This window comes from Sesamum indicum, linkage group LG8 (genome assembly GCF_000512975.1).
Source record: "Sesamum indicum cultivar Zhongzhi No. 13 linkage group LG8, S_indicum_v1.0, whole genome shotgun sequence".
NCBI classification, from domain to species: domain Eukaryota; kingdom Viridiplantae; phylum Streptophyta; class Magnoliopsida; order Lamiales; family Pedaliaceae; genus Sesamum; species Sesamum indicum.
Window position 1 is genome coordinate 116,695 of NC_026152.1, and position 16,044 is coordinate 132,738.

Here is a 16,044-nt window from a genome sequence, read left to right on the forward strand (position 1 = left end):
GAAATGAAATAATCAACAAAAAGAAACTTTTAACCAATAACTTTGAACATTTATTTTATTGAATAGTCAAACTAGACAAATACAATTAATATTGAAAGTCTCAACAAATCAAGAAAATAATTTGATATATATATATTTATATTTATACATAATCATTTCAATAATTCTTTTCGTGCATAATATAAGATATATATTTTATTCATTTTTTAATGGTGATCACTTTATATTATGTCAGTAGAGTTTTATTTCAAAAATTACATTATTTTTATATTTATAATCAATTGTGTTTTTTCTTATGATTTATAATATCGCCTAAAGCAAAATGTAACTCATTATATTTGATATCATATAATCTTATTTTTTGTTAAAAATATTTTTTAATTATTTTTTTTATATTTATACTTACAATAATATTATATATATATATATACTCCTTTGGTATTAAGTTATCTAATAAATTTTGTAAAATTTCTTTTAGATATAATATTTTTGCATTTCACTTTGAGAAGTTGATAAATAGCATTAAATTTGAATGGATTTTAGAATTTGTTGTAACAAATATTGGATAGTAAATTGAAGCTTATGCTTAAGTTTTTGTTTTGGTACAGTTTTTTCAAAGTGTAATAAAAATAGTTGTTAATTTATAGAAGAAATGAAGTTGAAAGTGAGTAAATAAGAAATTATCAAATAAGAGAGTCCTCTACAATAATAAAAGAATGAAATTTATTTTTATTTGATCTATATATTCTTATTATTTAAAAATATCCTTCATCTAATATTCACTATAAAATATAATTTGAATTAGAGTTATAGTATATATACATAGGTAGAATTAATTATTAATATTGAGAAATGTTAATTAACAAGATGAATTAATACCCCCATCTTTGATGTAGTCAAATATACCCGCGATAAGGGCAAGGAGGAGGAGGAGGAGGGATGTAAAGCTCATTTCAATGAACCAACAAATTCATTCATGGCTTGCACGAATGCTCCTTCACCAGTTAATTCCACCCCCACATAATTCTCCCCCTCCCTCTCCAAACTCCAATATTATAACTGTCCGTCTGTCTTTGTCTGCCTGTTTGCCTACGGAAATGCTTCAAATTAAAACTTCCAACTTAATTAAAAGCAGGCGGTAGGAATTATTTGATAAGGTGGCAGCAGGTGGTTGGGTAGAGGTGCAAAAGCAGTCAAAACCAACCCACACGGGTAAAGCCCCACCACCCCCCCGGACACAGTAAAAGCAAACACTACTGTCACGGCGGTCAAGTCAATTGTGTGTCGTGGCTGTGGCTCCCACTTTGCTCTTTACTATAAACAAATTTATTTTGCGGGAATTTCCACCACCCTTTTTATTCATTTCCTATTCAAATTGGCTGCTACTTCAACACCATTTTCTTTTTCTTTCTCATTTAATTATTTATTAGCAGAGAGTGGGTGTGGGTCTGCCCACAAAAAACAAAGATAAATCACTTCAAATTAAAAATATATACAGTAAAGCAAGAGCCTTTGCTGGAGATGCCCTTTCTCTCTCCTCTCCAATCCCCTCTCTCTCTCCTTTCTTGGGCCTGGATTGTCTTTGAATTCTCACTCCTTCACGTTATTTTGATCTGGGTTTGAATTATTTCCTTCTTTTTCCTTTCCTCAAAATTTGATCTTTTTTCATTTCCTGGATCTCCGTCCAGTCTGGATTTATCCAAGTCCCATATATGGTTCAGCTGTTTCTCATGAGGCTTGAATGTTGATTATCAATACTCTTCTATGATGTGTTGAATGATGATGGTGATGAGTCTTTTGACCATGAAAAGAGAAAATCGGATAAAGTGAAAAAGAGAGAGAGAGAGAGAGAGCGAGAGGGAGAGAGAGAAATAAAAGATGTGGCCTCTGAAAGGTGCATTGTTGGTTGTTAATGTCCAATCAAAGTGAAGTGCTTTGAGCAAGTTTTTCTTTCTTTCTTTGTTTTTCCTTTTACTAACACCTCATGTGTGTACTAGTTTGTAGATGTAATGTGCTTTGTTGAAAGGCTGTGGCTGTGAGCTCGGAGATTCTGGAGACTCCTTTCTACAAGGAGATTGTGTCATTTAGTAATTGGGCGGTTTCCTTTTTCTTTGCTAGAATTGGGTTTCAAGATGCCTATATTTCAGCCCTCAAGAAAAGATGGGATTGTTGGGTTTGAGGGTGGTGGAGATGGGCGTATATTGGATCTAGATACTGCAGTTAAAGATGGAATATTGGGTGGAGTTCCGGTTGGGAGTTACGCCGGTGGGTTTGGGGAAAAGTTGGATCTGAAGAAGATGATTGAAGAGCTAAATTTGCCTCAAGTTCCATCCGTGTTTATATGCCCCATTTCACTTGAACCCATGCAAGACCCTGTTACCCTTTGCACTGGCCAAACCTATGAGAGGTCCAACATTCTCAAATGGTTTAGTCTGGGCCACTACACTTGTCCCACTACTATGCAAGAGCTTTGGGATGATACTGTTACTCCCAACAATACTCTCTATCATTTAACTTACACTTGGTTTTCTCAAAAGTATGTGCAAATGAAGAAGAGATCCGAAGATGCACAGGGAAGGGCATCAGAGCTTCTCACCACCCTTAAGAAGGTTAAGGGCCAATCAAGAATCCAAACCCTCAAGGAGCTCCGCCAACTCGTGGCGACTCATTCGACTGCTAGGAAGACAGTTGTTGATGAAGGTGGCTTATCTCTTCTTTCATCATTACTCGGTCCATTTACTTCTTATGCTGTAGGCTCTGAAGTTATAGCGGTTCTTGTGAATTTGTCTCTAAGTTCTGAATCAAAGACAAATTTGATGCAACCCGCAAAGGTATCATCCATTGTAGATGTTTTGAATGAAGGGTCTGTTGAAACAAAAGTCAATTGTGTTCGGTTGATTGAAACATTGATGGAGGAAAAGGATTTCCGAACGGAGATTGTCTCAAGCCATTGCTTATTAGTTGCTTTGATGAGGCTGGTGAGGGATAAGAGACACCCCATTGGACATTTGCCTGGGCTTGGTCTTCTCAAGTTAATTTGCTCACATAAGCAAGTCCGGAGTTTGATAGTGAGCATTGGAGCAATACCACAATTGTTAGAACTGATACCTATTTCGGGTCCAGATTGTGTGGAGCTAGCCCTGTTCATATTAGATGTCCTATCCTCTGTGCCAGAAGGGAGACAAGCTTTGAAAGATTGCTCAAACACAATACCCACTTTGGTCAAATTACTAATGAGAATTTCAGAAAGCTGTACCGATTATGCACTTTCGATCTTGTGTTCTGTATGCAAACTCTCCCCTGAGGAGTGCTCCTTGATAGCTGTGGATGCAGGTCTAGCAGCGAAGCTCCTTCTTGTCATCCAAAGTGGCTGCAGTCCTGTTCTTAAGCAGCGGGCAGCTGAGCTTTTGAAGCTTTGCAGTCTAAATTATTCGGATACCATCTTCATTTCCAAATGCAAGTTGACCAGAACGATCCAATGAATGCAGAAAATTAATCATCTCATGCACATTGCTGCCTGTAGTAGCTGAAGGTGAAAGTTTAAAGACTTGAAAGCCACAATCGCAGACTAAATTGATCAGGATTTTGCAGAATGCATTGGTGAGTTGAAAAACCTAGATTGTGCATGTATTCGGTCGCCTAATGTGGGAACCCATATATTGCACTTAAACCGCCTCGCACAGCCAAATTACTTGCTCAACCAAAGTTTTTTTAATAAGCACCAGAAAGAGGAGGGGGTTGCAAATGCAAGACCACACTCCTGAAATGATTTTAATTTTTAAAGATATAAAGATAGGGGTGCAAATAGCTTGTAGCGAGTCTTGTCTACTGTGGTATGGTAGTGGAGTTTTGGGACTGCAATTGTAATTGTCCAGCAGTTGCGTTGCTCCATGAATCTGTGAAGCTCTCTGATTCGTAGGGATTAAAGATCATTCAATTTTCGGTTTCACATGTATAAGTTTTGTTTTGGGCTTACAGAGTGTAGAATGTAGTTGAAACAGGGCTTGTTGGCCTTATTATACATTCAATGTGTAAAATTAGTAGTAGCAATGAGAGCACATCTCCATTTTCTTACATGCTGGTTGTGTTTCTCTCTCTAATCTAATCTTTGAGATGGTACAATAAAAAATGGTTCACGATTTGATGCTTTTTTTTGGATTGGTTTCTTTTGTAGGTAGTAGGTTTTCGTGAGGACAAATGATTGTTAGTTCTCATCATAAGCTTGGTTTAATCTTGGTGACAACTCTGTTTCTGGTTAAAATCAAAGTAAAGCTACAACTCCTAGAAGTTGGGATTCTGTGTATATCCTAAGATGTTAAATGGAAAATATATATATACACACACCTTGAGTGAAATTCTGACACAGACCCCATGTTTTTCTCAAATACAGCAATCGCGGGATGTTTCTTGAAATAAAGAATAAAATTGCAATCCCAAGTTAATTAACAGCTCATCTTCCTCAAATAAAACCCAGACGAAATAACGATGAACGCAAAACTGTCACCTTGGTTACGAAAATTAAAAAAAGAAAAAGAAACAGACAGATTGTGCACTGGACAGGGATAGGAAATTAGGATAACAATTTTCTCCGGAGTCTAGAAATGCTTAAATCTGCACCGCCAAATCCATCCATTACAGCAGCTGCAGAACGAAATTCAGCCCTCGACGTCGAGCTTCAGGAAGAAAACGGGAAACAAGGATAAAAACAGTACAGAAAAGAATAGTCAGCCATGCTTCCATAACGAATAATCAAAGCAAATGTTGTTCTACCTATTTCATTTACCTGCTCCGGAGAACTACACAAGGCATGCCAATTCGCTCAGCAGCAGCCACTCCGGATTGGCTTCCAGCAACCAGAACGCACTTGTAAATTGGTACTCCTGCATATTCTGCCCCTGCCCTCAATGCAGCTACAATATTCTGCAAGCTGTTTGCACAAAAAAAAAAAAAATGGTCAGAAGAGGGAAATCGATTTTTTTTTATCAGCTAACAGACAATATACACCACCTAATACACACGTCCGAAACTGCCCTAGTCAGGCTTAAAATCTTTATACCTAATGCCTAAGGTGCCAAAGTATGCTAATAAGATATCTTCAGGAAAGCAGCTTTTTCAAACCAAAAACCTGTTGCTGGCACAGGAATAGGAGAGTAACAGGGAGGCTTTCACTTTGAAAAACGAGTACCACAATATACACTCAGTATTTTTACACTTCCACATTCCGTATCTGACTCATGCCTCAATCTAGAAAGTTTACAATTCGACTCTCAAACGCATTTTCACGAGCAACATCCCAAAAATATAATAAAACCACAAATAGGATGTAACAGTTAAATATCATAATTATTATATTCAATCATAGCTCAAGTGAGCTACAAAGAGTACAATTAGGATGTCAGTTCACCAATGAATGTGGGTCAAATAAATGGCCAGCATGCAAGATGCAAAACTTAGAAAGAAGACTGCTAAAACAAGGAATGCGGGAAAACCTTTCAGTTGAATTATTATTAAGTTCAACTTTCAGCTTCAGCATAGAAGCAACCTCCTCAGCAATTCTCTGTCTCTCAGCAGAAGCTGATTCCAAAGGCAAATAAACCTTCCTGAGCTTTCACCTTAAAATTGTAATGCACATAATTTGCAAGAACAGACCCTCTTTACCTGCTCTGCTCACTTCGTTAGCTAATTGCTCATCCAAACTGGAAGAAACTCCTTTTCCAAACACAAGTTGGCCATAAAAGCTTTGTTTTACCTCGTCATCCCCGACAATCTTAGTCTTTGACATTCTATCAGTTCCCAGCTTTTCAACAATCGATCTAATAAGCAAAAATATTTCCCTTCAATAACTATAGCAGTTATAGAAAAGTCACACAGAAAACATTCAGCCAATAGAAAAGAATCACCACACTGCCAAAATGTGCTACATTCACTACCACGTAAACCTGTCTTTCCATTTGCTGTTAGCTTGTACTGACTTATCTATTCTCCACAATAAAAATCAAGCACTTACAATCTTAAGAGATGAAATAGTTACAGTGCACAACACTCTTCGCACAAAGAATCCTTAAGTAAAATGAAAATTTTTTAAATGTGACATAAGCTACAGTTCCCTAAAAATGCATGAAATACCTTAACACCAAGCAAAATAAACAGATTCCATTAACAAGATCTTCACTTCCCAGGCAACAGTATAGCAGCAATGGCCCAGATGCCAACTTCAATTTATCCAGCTGAGCAGACAAATTACATTTCTCCAAATGTTTTGGATGCTTAAGTAATTACAAAAGATTTTCAGAATCTTTCGTAAAGTCAAAATGTCATGTATAACAACATTATGTAAATCAAATATATCTCAGTTTCCTCTCCTTGATTATCAATATCTATGCACTTACACCATGCATTTCTCAATATTGGGTATATATTGATCCATACTGTTGTTGACATTCACCCTTTATTAACTTCTAAAAAAAGTTATAATCCCCACTTTCCATTTTGTTAACCTCTGATTCACTCCCACTCCCCTCCAAATGTGTCTTGTCACCTGTGTTAAGAAAATTGGAAAAATATGTTGAATATCCCACACTCAGGTCAGGTTCAATGATTAGTAACAAACCTTGCAACTTTTTCCCCACTTATACCATATGCTGTCAAGATAACCACTGGCACGCCTTCCGCACAAGCATCATCAATGAACCTAAGGTCAAGGGTAAACGCCACATCGCAAAAAGTAAGAATAAGATTCACCTTATGACATTACAAGTAAACAAGTAGACAGCAATAGTAAAATGAAAACAAAAGTCAACACAAAGTCACATACAACTCATAGGAGTCAACATACAATCCTTTGAACAAATTTATATTCCTCTTATGAATATCAAAATGCATTTCCTCTGTCTTTTTGAAGTTTGAAAGAAGCAAGCATAAAGTTTAAGGCTTCAATTGCTGGGGCCAATTAGCAATGGTCAGCACTGTCCACTTCCCGATGAGCATGTAAACATGGTCATAGTTACTGGACTAGCTCCAAATATCTGATGATAAAAAGCAGGCAAATGAAAAATCATGTGGAGAAACACAGAGAATCACATGTGAGCGAGAGGAGACTGTTGCCCGTTCCACATACTCAAGACAAAAATAGATTATATTGCGCATATATGACCACTATATCATGTGCATGTGAATATCCTTTTGTAGCATTAGAAGGCCGTACTGCAAAAAGACCAAGATATCTGATTCCTAAATAATTTGATATGATGCCGTAAGCAAAGAAATGGCAACTGGATATATATATATATATATATATATATATATACACACACACAAACACACACATATCATTTCCCAGGTTAGGGGACAAATCAGAATCAATATATATATATATATATATATATACACACACACAAACACACACATATCATTTCCCAGGTTAGGGGACAAATCAGAATCAACTACTCACTCTTCAACACCGGGTCTCAAAGAAAAAGCTTTTGACATGACCAGATCATCCAGTGCATTCTTCTGCAGACAGTTAAGCAACGATTGAGCTACTTCTGAAAGGATAAATATATATTAACTCAAGGTGATTGAAAAAGAAAATCTTATGTTGAAATAAGAATGCCTCTGAAAGGAATCACAAATAAACTAAAAACTTGAATGAAAAGAGAAATGACATTGGAGTAAAATATGACTTAACATCAAAAATGAAAAAAAGAGTACAAAGTTTTGAGGTGGAAATTCAAGCATGCATTATGACACCCATTTCTGCTGGATGTATACTGGAAAAGCTGTAAGAAAGTGTATCTTAACTATAACATCCAGATAACTAGAAAGTAAATTTGTTATCGACCTGAATATTGTTCATGAAGATTTTCTACAGGTCTGGGTCTAAGCAAATAATCGAGAGGTGGGTGCAAGACCAAATCATCGACATAATCAGATTGCTTTTATTTGTACCTTCTCTCGGAGAACATTCTTCATAAAAGTCCCCTTCTCATTTGTCGCAACTGAGGTGGGCCAACCAATCTGCAATAGGAGCAGACAGTAGAAATTAGCTTAAGGCCATGAGAGGCGAACAGCTGTATTAAAGGAGTGAAATCAATCACATTTGGTATGCTTAAAAGATAAATGAAGAAGCTCACCCTATTAAAATACAAAATTAACATCCTTTCCTCATCACCAGCACATTTCCTGACCATTAAGGAACAAGACATTATAAATTGATGAGACAGTAAGTGATTGCATTCGCATAGACAACATTTATTTGCACTAATTCATAGCTCGTCGGATCTGAAAAAATTACTCCTTAGGTTATGCAGCAGGACAGAGAGACAAGGCAGGTCGGGAAATGCTTGAATTTAAATGGATAAGCATGCAGCAAACAAAATCGGATCATGGGGATATACTTCAAACTTAGAGAACCACTTCTGTAAATATTTGGCGTATCACCTCACCTTACAAGGTCCATATAAACTGGTTCAGTCCAATTCGCACAGTCTAATCCCAGCTTTCTAAATGCTGAAATTGTCAAATGAAGCAATGTCAGACTACACTTGAAAGGAAGTAAATCAAAGTCAAACAGACAAACTAACAATCTAAGTTAAAAGGAAAAATAATTTTAAGGCATATGTCATACCTACATTAAAAGCTTGCCGATTACCTAGGCGATAAACATCCATTAAAACCCTGACAAAAGAAAAACTCATAAGAGAAACCATAAATATAACATTCTATAAGTATCTACAAGGAACTCAGACGGGTGCTTCCCAAAGCAAACTTTTCATATAAATTTTAAAGGATCTAATCTATAACACCCCGCACCTTTCATTTTGTGCATTGTATTCGACTAAGAGTTTTTCCTGATCGAAAATTGCAAAACACCTAGAATGTTCTACAAGATTCAATAAAGAATAACATCTAACATTGGTCACATTTTCCTGGCAAGAAGACCCAACTCCGTGCCACTTCTAATCAAGCATTCTAGCTTAGCCCAATAAAATTGTCGTAATGAAACCACCAGGAAGTAACCTTAGATTTGGTTGAAACCACCGAAAAGCAGCTAACAGAATGTTGCCGAAAACTTAAACTCAGAAATCTTGAATATTTCCATACGGGAAACACCACGGTCAAGATACTACCAGAAGTTGAAGAAGAAGAAAACATAGATAAAGTAGCTAGATTAAATACTGAAAAACGTTAAAACAAAAAATTGCAAAAGGCGCAGAGCGAAATAAGAAAATGACAAGAATGGGAAGGAAAAAATTACAGACCTTTCAACTTCAAGCAAAAGGGCGAATTTCTGAGATGGGTTACTTTCAGGAGTATCTTGTAAGGAGGCACTACCAATGAAGCGATCAGACTGTAACCTCTTGTTGAATTTGCTGGTGAAACTGTAAAAATGACAAATTGTTGGAGAAGCGAGTAGAGAATTACTACTACATAAACGCTTGGCATAGACGTGATGGGGCAGTTTTGCAGTAGTGCTAGTGGAGTGTGTGATAGTGGTGTTGGCGGTTGTGGTGGCGCCGCCGCAAAGGCGGAGTGCGTATGAAATGGGATATGTAGCGGTTTCCATAAGGCGAATGTCTGAATTTTTTTGATTTTATATTTTTTGGTTTTGTTTTGTTCTCAAGGAGCGCGGCTTGCTGACGCAAAGAATGAAGAGAAGATCTTCTGGAATTCAGGATCTTAATTAAGTATGGAGCTTTTGATTTATGGTGAAAACATCCCTAAAACTTTTGATATTATCCAATTACAATAAGGGTCCAATCCTCATTCACTATATTATTATTCACTTGTATATGCACATTTTAACTAATATTTAACTATTCACCTGCCCATAAGTTAAAGGACAAACGTATATTGATCATGTTTTTTTAATAATAATAATAATAATAATGTGTTATCTATCCCTCCTAAGCACACAAAAACATATTTAAAAATGAGAAATTAAATGATATTTGGAAATCATTGCGAGATTGAGAACATCTAATGCTAGATAAACGGAGCAGAAATTCAACTTCAACATCAATGTGATGCATATAGTGTACTCGTTCGGGCAAAGACCAAGTTATTGGGAGCATTAGAGGAGTATACTTTCTTTCAAACGATCAATTAACAACCAAGTGTTTTTAGCCTGTTTGTTTGTGTAAATTTTTTCCAGTTCCCCCCTTTCTGCTTAATTTTTATTTTCAAGAAAACTGCAAGTAACAAATTATGATGGGAGTAAGCAATAATAGATATTTGTTTCGAAATGAATTGAAGCTATGAGAATGGATTCATCCATCTGGATCTGATCAGCATTTGATCAAGTCTGAAATGTTACAATTTGGATAAAACTTAGTGGCAAAGGATGAGAGGTTTCATAATTCAGCGTTAAGGTGTAAATTTTCCACCATTATCACTCATCTGTGCTTCCAAGGAATTGTGATCAATTATGAGCATCATCATATCATGTGCTTTTCCCAGACGATATCTAAACTAATATTAATAGTGTGTTATAAGAATATCCAGCTCCAGGGAGAGGGCCCTTTTTCTATTCTTGTCCTAGGTCATTTGAAATTGAATTTTTTCATCATTTCCTCTACTGATAATATATATGTATATATATCCACGCAAAGAAAAGCCGAAATTAAAGGTTTGACATGAACAACTGCTGCAAAGAGTTAGGGGTGGGGGAGGTTCCAATTAAATAAAAACAAAAGCATAGAGGGGCACAAGATACAGTTTACAGGTATTAATTAAATACAAGAATTTGTCCATTCTTCCTCTCTATCCATACAAATTAGAGACATCTCTGATCATCCTCCTCCGTCCTCCCTTTTTCATTTCTCTTCATTGCTGTGCGTACGTACCTACCTAATATATATACAACAAGAAGAAACCAAAAATTTTATGCATCAAAAAAGGCGGCTGCAGGTAGTTTAAATGCCACAGTATAATAATAATACTAGTAGAGGCAGCTACCTGATTTAGACATTGGGATCAATGAGCTCCCCATTCAAGTACTCTCTGTAGGCAGCAACCGGCCAGCTGAAGCCTCTCCAGATAAGCCTGTTAGCCAATGGAACATCGATGATAATCTCCTTCTGGGTCGGCTTCTTGTCGTCCCTGATTGCGATCAAATAGCTCCTTCCAGCCCACCCGATCCATCCCGCAATGTACAAGAACAAGATCCCTGGAGTGATGAACTCACCCCAGTGTCTCTGATCACCGCTCACTATCAAGTGGGGCAACCCGTCCGATCCACACAACAGCCCTTGCTTCCCATAATTCTCAAACCTAGGATCATGCATTCATCACCAGCAAAGTTTAGTTTAGCAGGCAAATTGATATATATATCTTCAAGTTTCTGGTATGGAAAAGAAAGAGTGAATGAGAAATATATATTCACCTGCGCTTGGTCTTCTCAACGGTGGCCTTGATGGCGAGAGCAGGAGCGCTGTCGGGGGCATAGAGCTTGAGGGAAGACTCGAGCTTCTTGATCTCCTGCTTCTCCCGCTTGGCGAACTGCTTTGAGTCTTTGCAGGGGGTGAGGCCAGATATATCAGCTGAGGCTGGCAGCACAGGGGCGGACAAAATGATGGAGGAGATAGCAAGGGCTGCGGAAAATGCCTTGAGTTGAGAAGAAGGAGAAGAGGAGTGGTGGTGGTGGTCGGAGGGAGAATTTGCCTGGCATACTATGGTGGTGGGTGCAGGCCTTGATTTGGTGGATAGGGGAGAGCCAAATCTGGGTGCTGAAATGGGTTTAGAGAGATTTGTGGGGATTGTGAGCGACATTTTGGTGTAGCTCCTTTGCTTTTTCTTGGATTACTATGGGTTTTGGTTTGAAGAGTTAAAAGGAGCGGTGAGGAAGATGAAGGATGGAGAGATGAGTTTTAGATTTGGGAGGTTGAGAGATTCTAGTGGTTGTGAGGGAGGATAAGGGGATGAGTTGGATGGGGGGGATTGGGTGTGGTTTAGTGTTGTTCAGATTCTCCTCTATCCAATCTATCCTTCACTCACTATATGTGCAAGACTACAGCTCAGCTTAACAAATCCTCTTCTTTCCCAGGTGGACTGCGATGTACATGTACCCGAGGGTATATATGTCCACAATATTAATGTAGTGCGTATTTACTTCTTCTTGGGCATCTCCTTATATACTTAGTGTTTTGATGCTGTATATGGATTATTATTCACAGTTATGCACATCAACATAAGATTGATATATATCTTGGTAGCTAGCTGTGGTCTAGTCAGTAGTCACCATCATTATTACTTCATGCACAAGAATTACTTGTGTTTTGCATCCTTTTTCAATAATTAAGCAGCCTACGTACAATCAAATAAACAACCACCAATCTCAAAAAAGCAAACACAAGTATATTTTTCTCCACTCTCAAGCCCAACATCCTATGCCTAGTTGAACCAATTCCTCAACTGCCACCCAATCAGTAATTTCCCGTGGAGATCAGCATCATCATCAAAATTAATAAATGGGATGCTAATTTTACTCCTTTCATACATATATAATGTACGTATTAATTGGTTGGGAAAATTGCAATTTTCATTCTCTCAATTACGGCTGAAATTTTCAGTCATGTCCAAATTTGGTCCTGTAATTTTAAAAATTGTGACTATTTTAATTCTTTTTTGTCAAAAATTTCCACGTCATCAACCATATCAATACCTAAAGTGGGACTTCCCACGAATTTGATAACATGGCAATCCAACATTTATTTCAGGTAAATGAATCAGCAAAAAATAGATTACAACCTGAAAAAATTGGCATATCGTCAAGTCTTTTCAAGTTGTATTTTTCTTTTCGCCAAATCACTTCTTTAAGAAAAATATTGGACTATCACATTATTAAATTCGCTGACAGCTTTAATTTAGGGGCTAATATGATTGATGATATAGAATTTTTCAACCAAATTAAACAAAAATGACTAAAATTATCACATTCTTAAGTTACATGACCAAAATTATGAACTTGTATTTAAATATAATAAAAATACTACTCTCCCTACTTTACAAGATGAAATTACATTTTTCCCTAATTTTTAGTTTGTCCATCAATACATATATATACCCTTGATCATAATCATCAACATGGTGTTTCTCCATGGATATATATTAATCATGTGACAGAGAGTCGGTGGTGTATCCTTTAGCATTTCAATGCGCTGAACAGATGATGAACAGTGCAGAACCTAACACTACCGAAAAATAAAAAACAACTATTGCCTACAATTTTAATAATTATGAGCTAAAAATTGTGATAAATAATTTTTATTGACCATAATTAAATAAAATTGATACAAAAATATGGACTTTCCACAAAAAATTTTCATGATACAAATTGATTATTTAGAAAATGTAATATATGTGTCGTGTGATTTATTCTACTATTATTACATGATAACTTTAAAACTTGGATAATTTAAAATCGAAGCTAATAAAGGTGACATATGAATTGTTTAGTGAATAGGGTGGAATAAATTGATGGTGGACATTATATCCGTAGTGGTAATTATAGAATCTTGGAAGAATTGGAGGGCAGTTGAGATGAAGGCTTTCTCTACCAGGAAATGTGATCATTATGAAGATGATGATGATATAGGTGGTATATGGCCTCTATTTTCCCTTGCAACCAAAACTAGTAGTAGCTAGTGGGATATTCCTTCATGTAATCATATCTTATCTTGCACCACTCCAATTTCTATCAAATAAACAATCGACGCTGTCCACACATTTGACTTAATTAATTATCAAAAAGTTAAAATATTGTAGCTAGCTAATTGAGTAACTTAGGAATTATATGCATATATGGTTGGTTAATTTAAGCATTAAATTGAGGGCAAATTAAGCAATATTATTAACGTCTCATGCCTCCAATTCATCCAAACAGCTTGGGGGGCCGGGTTCATATCCACCTGCGTACCTAGCTAGTCTAAGGAATTCATAAATCGATGCATGCAGGGCTTCATTAATTGGTTAGAGTTATAATTATGTGTGGCCGGCGATCTCTGCTTAGATATATATACGTTATACGTACGTAGGTTAATTTACAATTGTTTATCATGTCCGTAGTCCATCCAAGAATTTCTCCAATTATATATATATAATAACTAATCTGGTGAAGCTAGCTAGCTACTGCAGGATCAACATATATATACATATACAATTCTGTAACACAAATTTGAAGCTTCATGCTACTCTATATACGCTTGCATGCCCACTTTCTGCTGGTGTTGGCTGCAGCTAATTAATAATTTAATTTCATCAAATATTATCATCTACATACGTACGAGTACGTAATTCTTCAGGTTTTGATTTGTGTTAATTACGGAGATGGAGGTTTGGAGTTTTCATCATCAGTTCCAGACTGGAAAAACTTAATTCAGACATAAACCATACAAACACAATAATAAGTTAATTAATTTTAAGGGGCAGGAATTAATATTGCCAAATAATTAAGCAGTTTTACACTGCCACCACCACCACCATATATATATATATATCCTGAAACTTTTTTCGTCTTAACTTACCAATTTATAATGTTCCAACTTAATAGTTACGAGCCTTATAAAGTAAAGCAAGCTCTTCAAAATATATAACTGGAGGATTTAGGGTTTGCAGAATGGAGTAGGCACGTAGTATGAAATAATTAATTAATACAAATATATATTTTTATATGATGGGAGTTCCGTACTGATCAAGGTAACAAATTAAGTAAAATTAATCAGCAGCTCATTAATTATTTGATCCATGCATTACTGACGACGCTAACTATATTATATCTTTGATGAGAATAATGCTATATAGCTGATGAAATCATCAAAACCTTTACAAGATATAACTGACTGCAGTATTCATGGAACATATAAACATAATATGATGACAATTAATTAATAATATGTAGTAGCTAGTACTCTCTCTCTCTCTCTCTCTCTCTCTCTATATATATATATATATATATATATTCTGGCAGCAAGCAGGCAGGCAGGCAGGCAGGCAGGCTGGCTAATTAAGTACGTACCCCTCTCCGGCTCAGAAACTTGTGCGCTTTCCAGCCCAAGAACAGAAGAAGCTTCTTAATTTTCAGTTTTCACTTTACTTACCTAAACAGCATGCAATTAATAATAATTAATCCTACTCATCAGTAAACTACGTCCGCCTTCTTCCTACTTTCGTCCATTATTATTCAGAAAATATATAACTTGATCACCACCACCACCACTACTACTTTTAGTTCATCATCATCATAATTAACCAGAAAATCATTGACTGCGTGAGTGCTTAAGCTTTCTAATAATACATAATTGATCATTAAGAACAGATAAAAGGAATAATGAGTGAATTACTACTCCTGGCACCAGACGATGCCGCCATCATCACTCCTCCGTTTGTCTTCACAACATCCTCCTCCTCCTCCTCATCGCCTTCCAAAACCGCTCCTTGTTTCTGTGGTTTCTTGCGCTTTTTCTTCTCGTATGCAATTCCCCTCGCCTTCGCCTGCGTGTCCCTCACCTCCCTCAGATACAACCTCACAGCCCGTGCCCCAAAGGGGTTCGCCTCCGGCCTCCCACCGTTCTCTTCAAAGGCCGCGCGCAGCCGCCCAACTAGCGCGTCCAGGCTGCCCCACGCCTGCTTCAGCGGGCAAGGGCAGGGGGCCGGCGGATGAGGGTGGCCGAAGAATGGACAGCTGATGTTATGCACTTTGGTCTTGCCGAATTGGTCGAGGTAGCGGAGGAATTCCAGTATGTGTGCGCCGCTGCAACGAGAAAGTAGAAGCGGTGGCTTGTGGTTCTTGAGGTACTGACCAAAGGTGTTCCAGTCACGGCGCTTCTGGGACTCGTAGCGGCTGAGGGAGGGAGCCGTTTTTTGGCTACCAATGCTGTTTTCTGAAGTGGGACTGCTGCCGTTGTTGCTGGAATTGCAGTGACTAACTATGGCGGAAGCTGCAGACATGATGGATCTTGATTAATATTTATATAGTTTAGTAGTTGTTATAGATTGATCAGCTACCCCAGTTAGCAGCCATGCATCATCATCATCAGTTCTTTAGCG

General features: G+C 37.1%; 4 protein-coding genes across 4 annotated transcripts; 1 reads left to right on the forward strand and 3 right to left on the reverse strand.

The window, feature by feature from the left end:
• LOC105167238 (U-box domain-containing protein 30-like) lies at positions 1,751 to 4,147 on the forward strand. The gene is made up of 2 exons (XM_020695944.1): positions 1,751 to 1,894; positions 1,998 to 4,147. The coding sequence occupies exon 2, from the start codon at positions 2,133 to 2,135 to the stop codon at positions 3,480 to 3,482; it is 1,350 nt and encodes a 449-aa protein (XP_020551603.1). The 5' UTR covers positions 1,751 to 1,894; positions 1,998 to 2,132; the 3' UTR covers positions 3,483 to 4,147.
• Positions 4,391 to 9,702, reverse strand: LOC105167239. The gene is made up of 11 exons (XM_011086869.2): positions 9,261 to 9,702; positions 8,627 to 8,676; positions 8,445 to 8,508; positions 8,133 to 8,181; positions 7,948 to 8,016; positions 7,451 to 7,512; positions 6,611 to 6,691; positions 5,659 to 5,813; positions 5,490 to 5,574; positions 4,784 to 4,927; positions 4,391 to 4,673 (listed from the first exon to the last, which is right to left on the reverse strand). The coding sequence occupies exons 1-11, from the start codon at positions 9,563 to 9,565 to the stop codon at positions 4,571 to 4,573; spliced, it is 1,167 nt and encodes a 388-aa protein (XP_011085171.1). The 5' UTR covers positions 9,566 to 9,702; the 3' UTR covers positions 4,391 to 4,570.
• Positions 10,644 to 11,940, reverse strand: LOC105167240 (photosystem I reaction center subunit III, chloroplastic). The gene is made up of 3 exons (XM_011086870.2): positions 11,384 to 11,940; positions 10,957 to 11,271; positions 10,644 to 10,848 (listed from the first exon to the last, which is right to left on the reverse strand). The coding sequence occupies exons 1-2, from the start codon at positions 11,767 to 11,769 to the stop codon at positions 10,962 to 10,964; spliced, it is 696 nt and encodes a 231-aa protein (XP_011085172.1). The 5' UTR covers positions 11,770 to 11,940; the 3' UTR covers positions 10,644 to 10,848; positions 10,957 to 10,961.
• Positions 15,206 to 15,957, reverse strand: LOC105167241 (protein LIGHT-DEPENDENT SHORT HYPOCOTYLS 4-like; the record flags this gene model as incomplete). The annotated part of the gene is made up of 1 exon (XM_011086871.2): positions 15,206 to 15,957. A coding segment is annotated over one exon (654 nt), but the record flags the coding sequence as incomplete, so codon positions are not given.

What these genes read in the sequence shown, in the direction of transcription:
- LOC105167240 (XM_011086870.2), bottom strand. Translation starts at nt 11,769, where the DNA reads ATGTCGCTCACAATCCCCACAAATCTCTCTAAACCCATTTCAGCACCC. An exon ending in GTTGAGAAGACCAAGCGCAG is followed by an intron (nt 11,272 to 11,383) that starts GTGAATATATAT and finishes GCATGATCCTAG; the next exon opens with GTTTGAGAATTATGGGAAGC.
- LOC105167239 (XM_011086869.2), bottom strand. Translation starts at nt 9,565, where the DNA reads ATGGAAACCGCTACATATCCCATTTCATACGCACTCCGCCTTTGCGGC. An exon ending in AGTGGGGAAAAAGTTGCAAG is followed by an intron (nt 5,814 to 6,610) that starts GTTTGTTACTAA and finishes TTTGCTTATTAG; the next exon opens with ATCGATTGTTGAAAAGCTGG. An exon ending in TAACGAAGTGAGCAGAGCAG is followed by an intron (nt 5,575 to 5,658) that starts GTAAAGAGGGTC and finishes CTTTGGAATCAG; the next exon opens with CTTCTGCTGAGAGACAGAGA.
- LOC105167238 (XM_020695944.1), top strand. Translation starts at nt 2,133, where the DNA reads ATGCCTATATTTCAGCCCTCAAGAAAAGATGGGATTGTTGGGTTTGAG.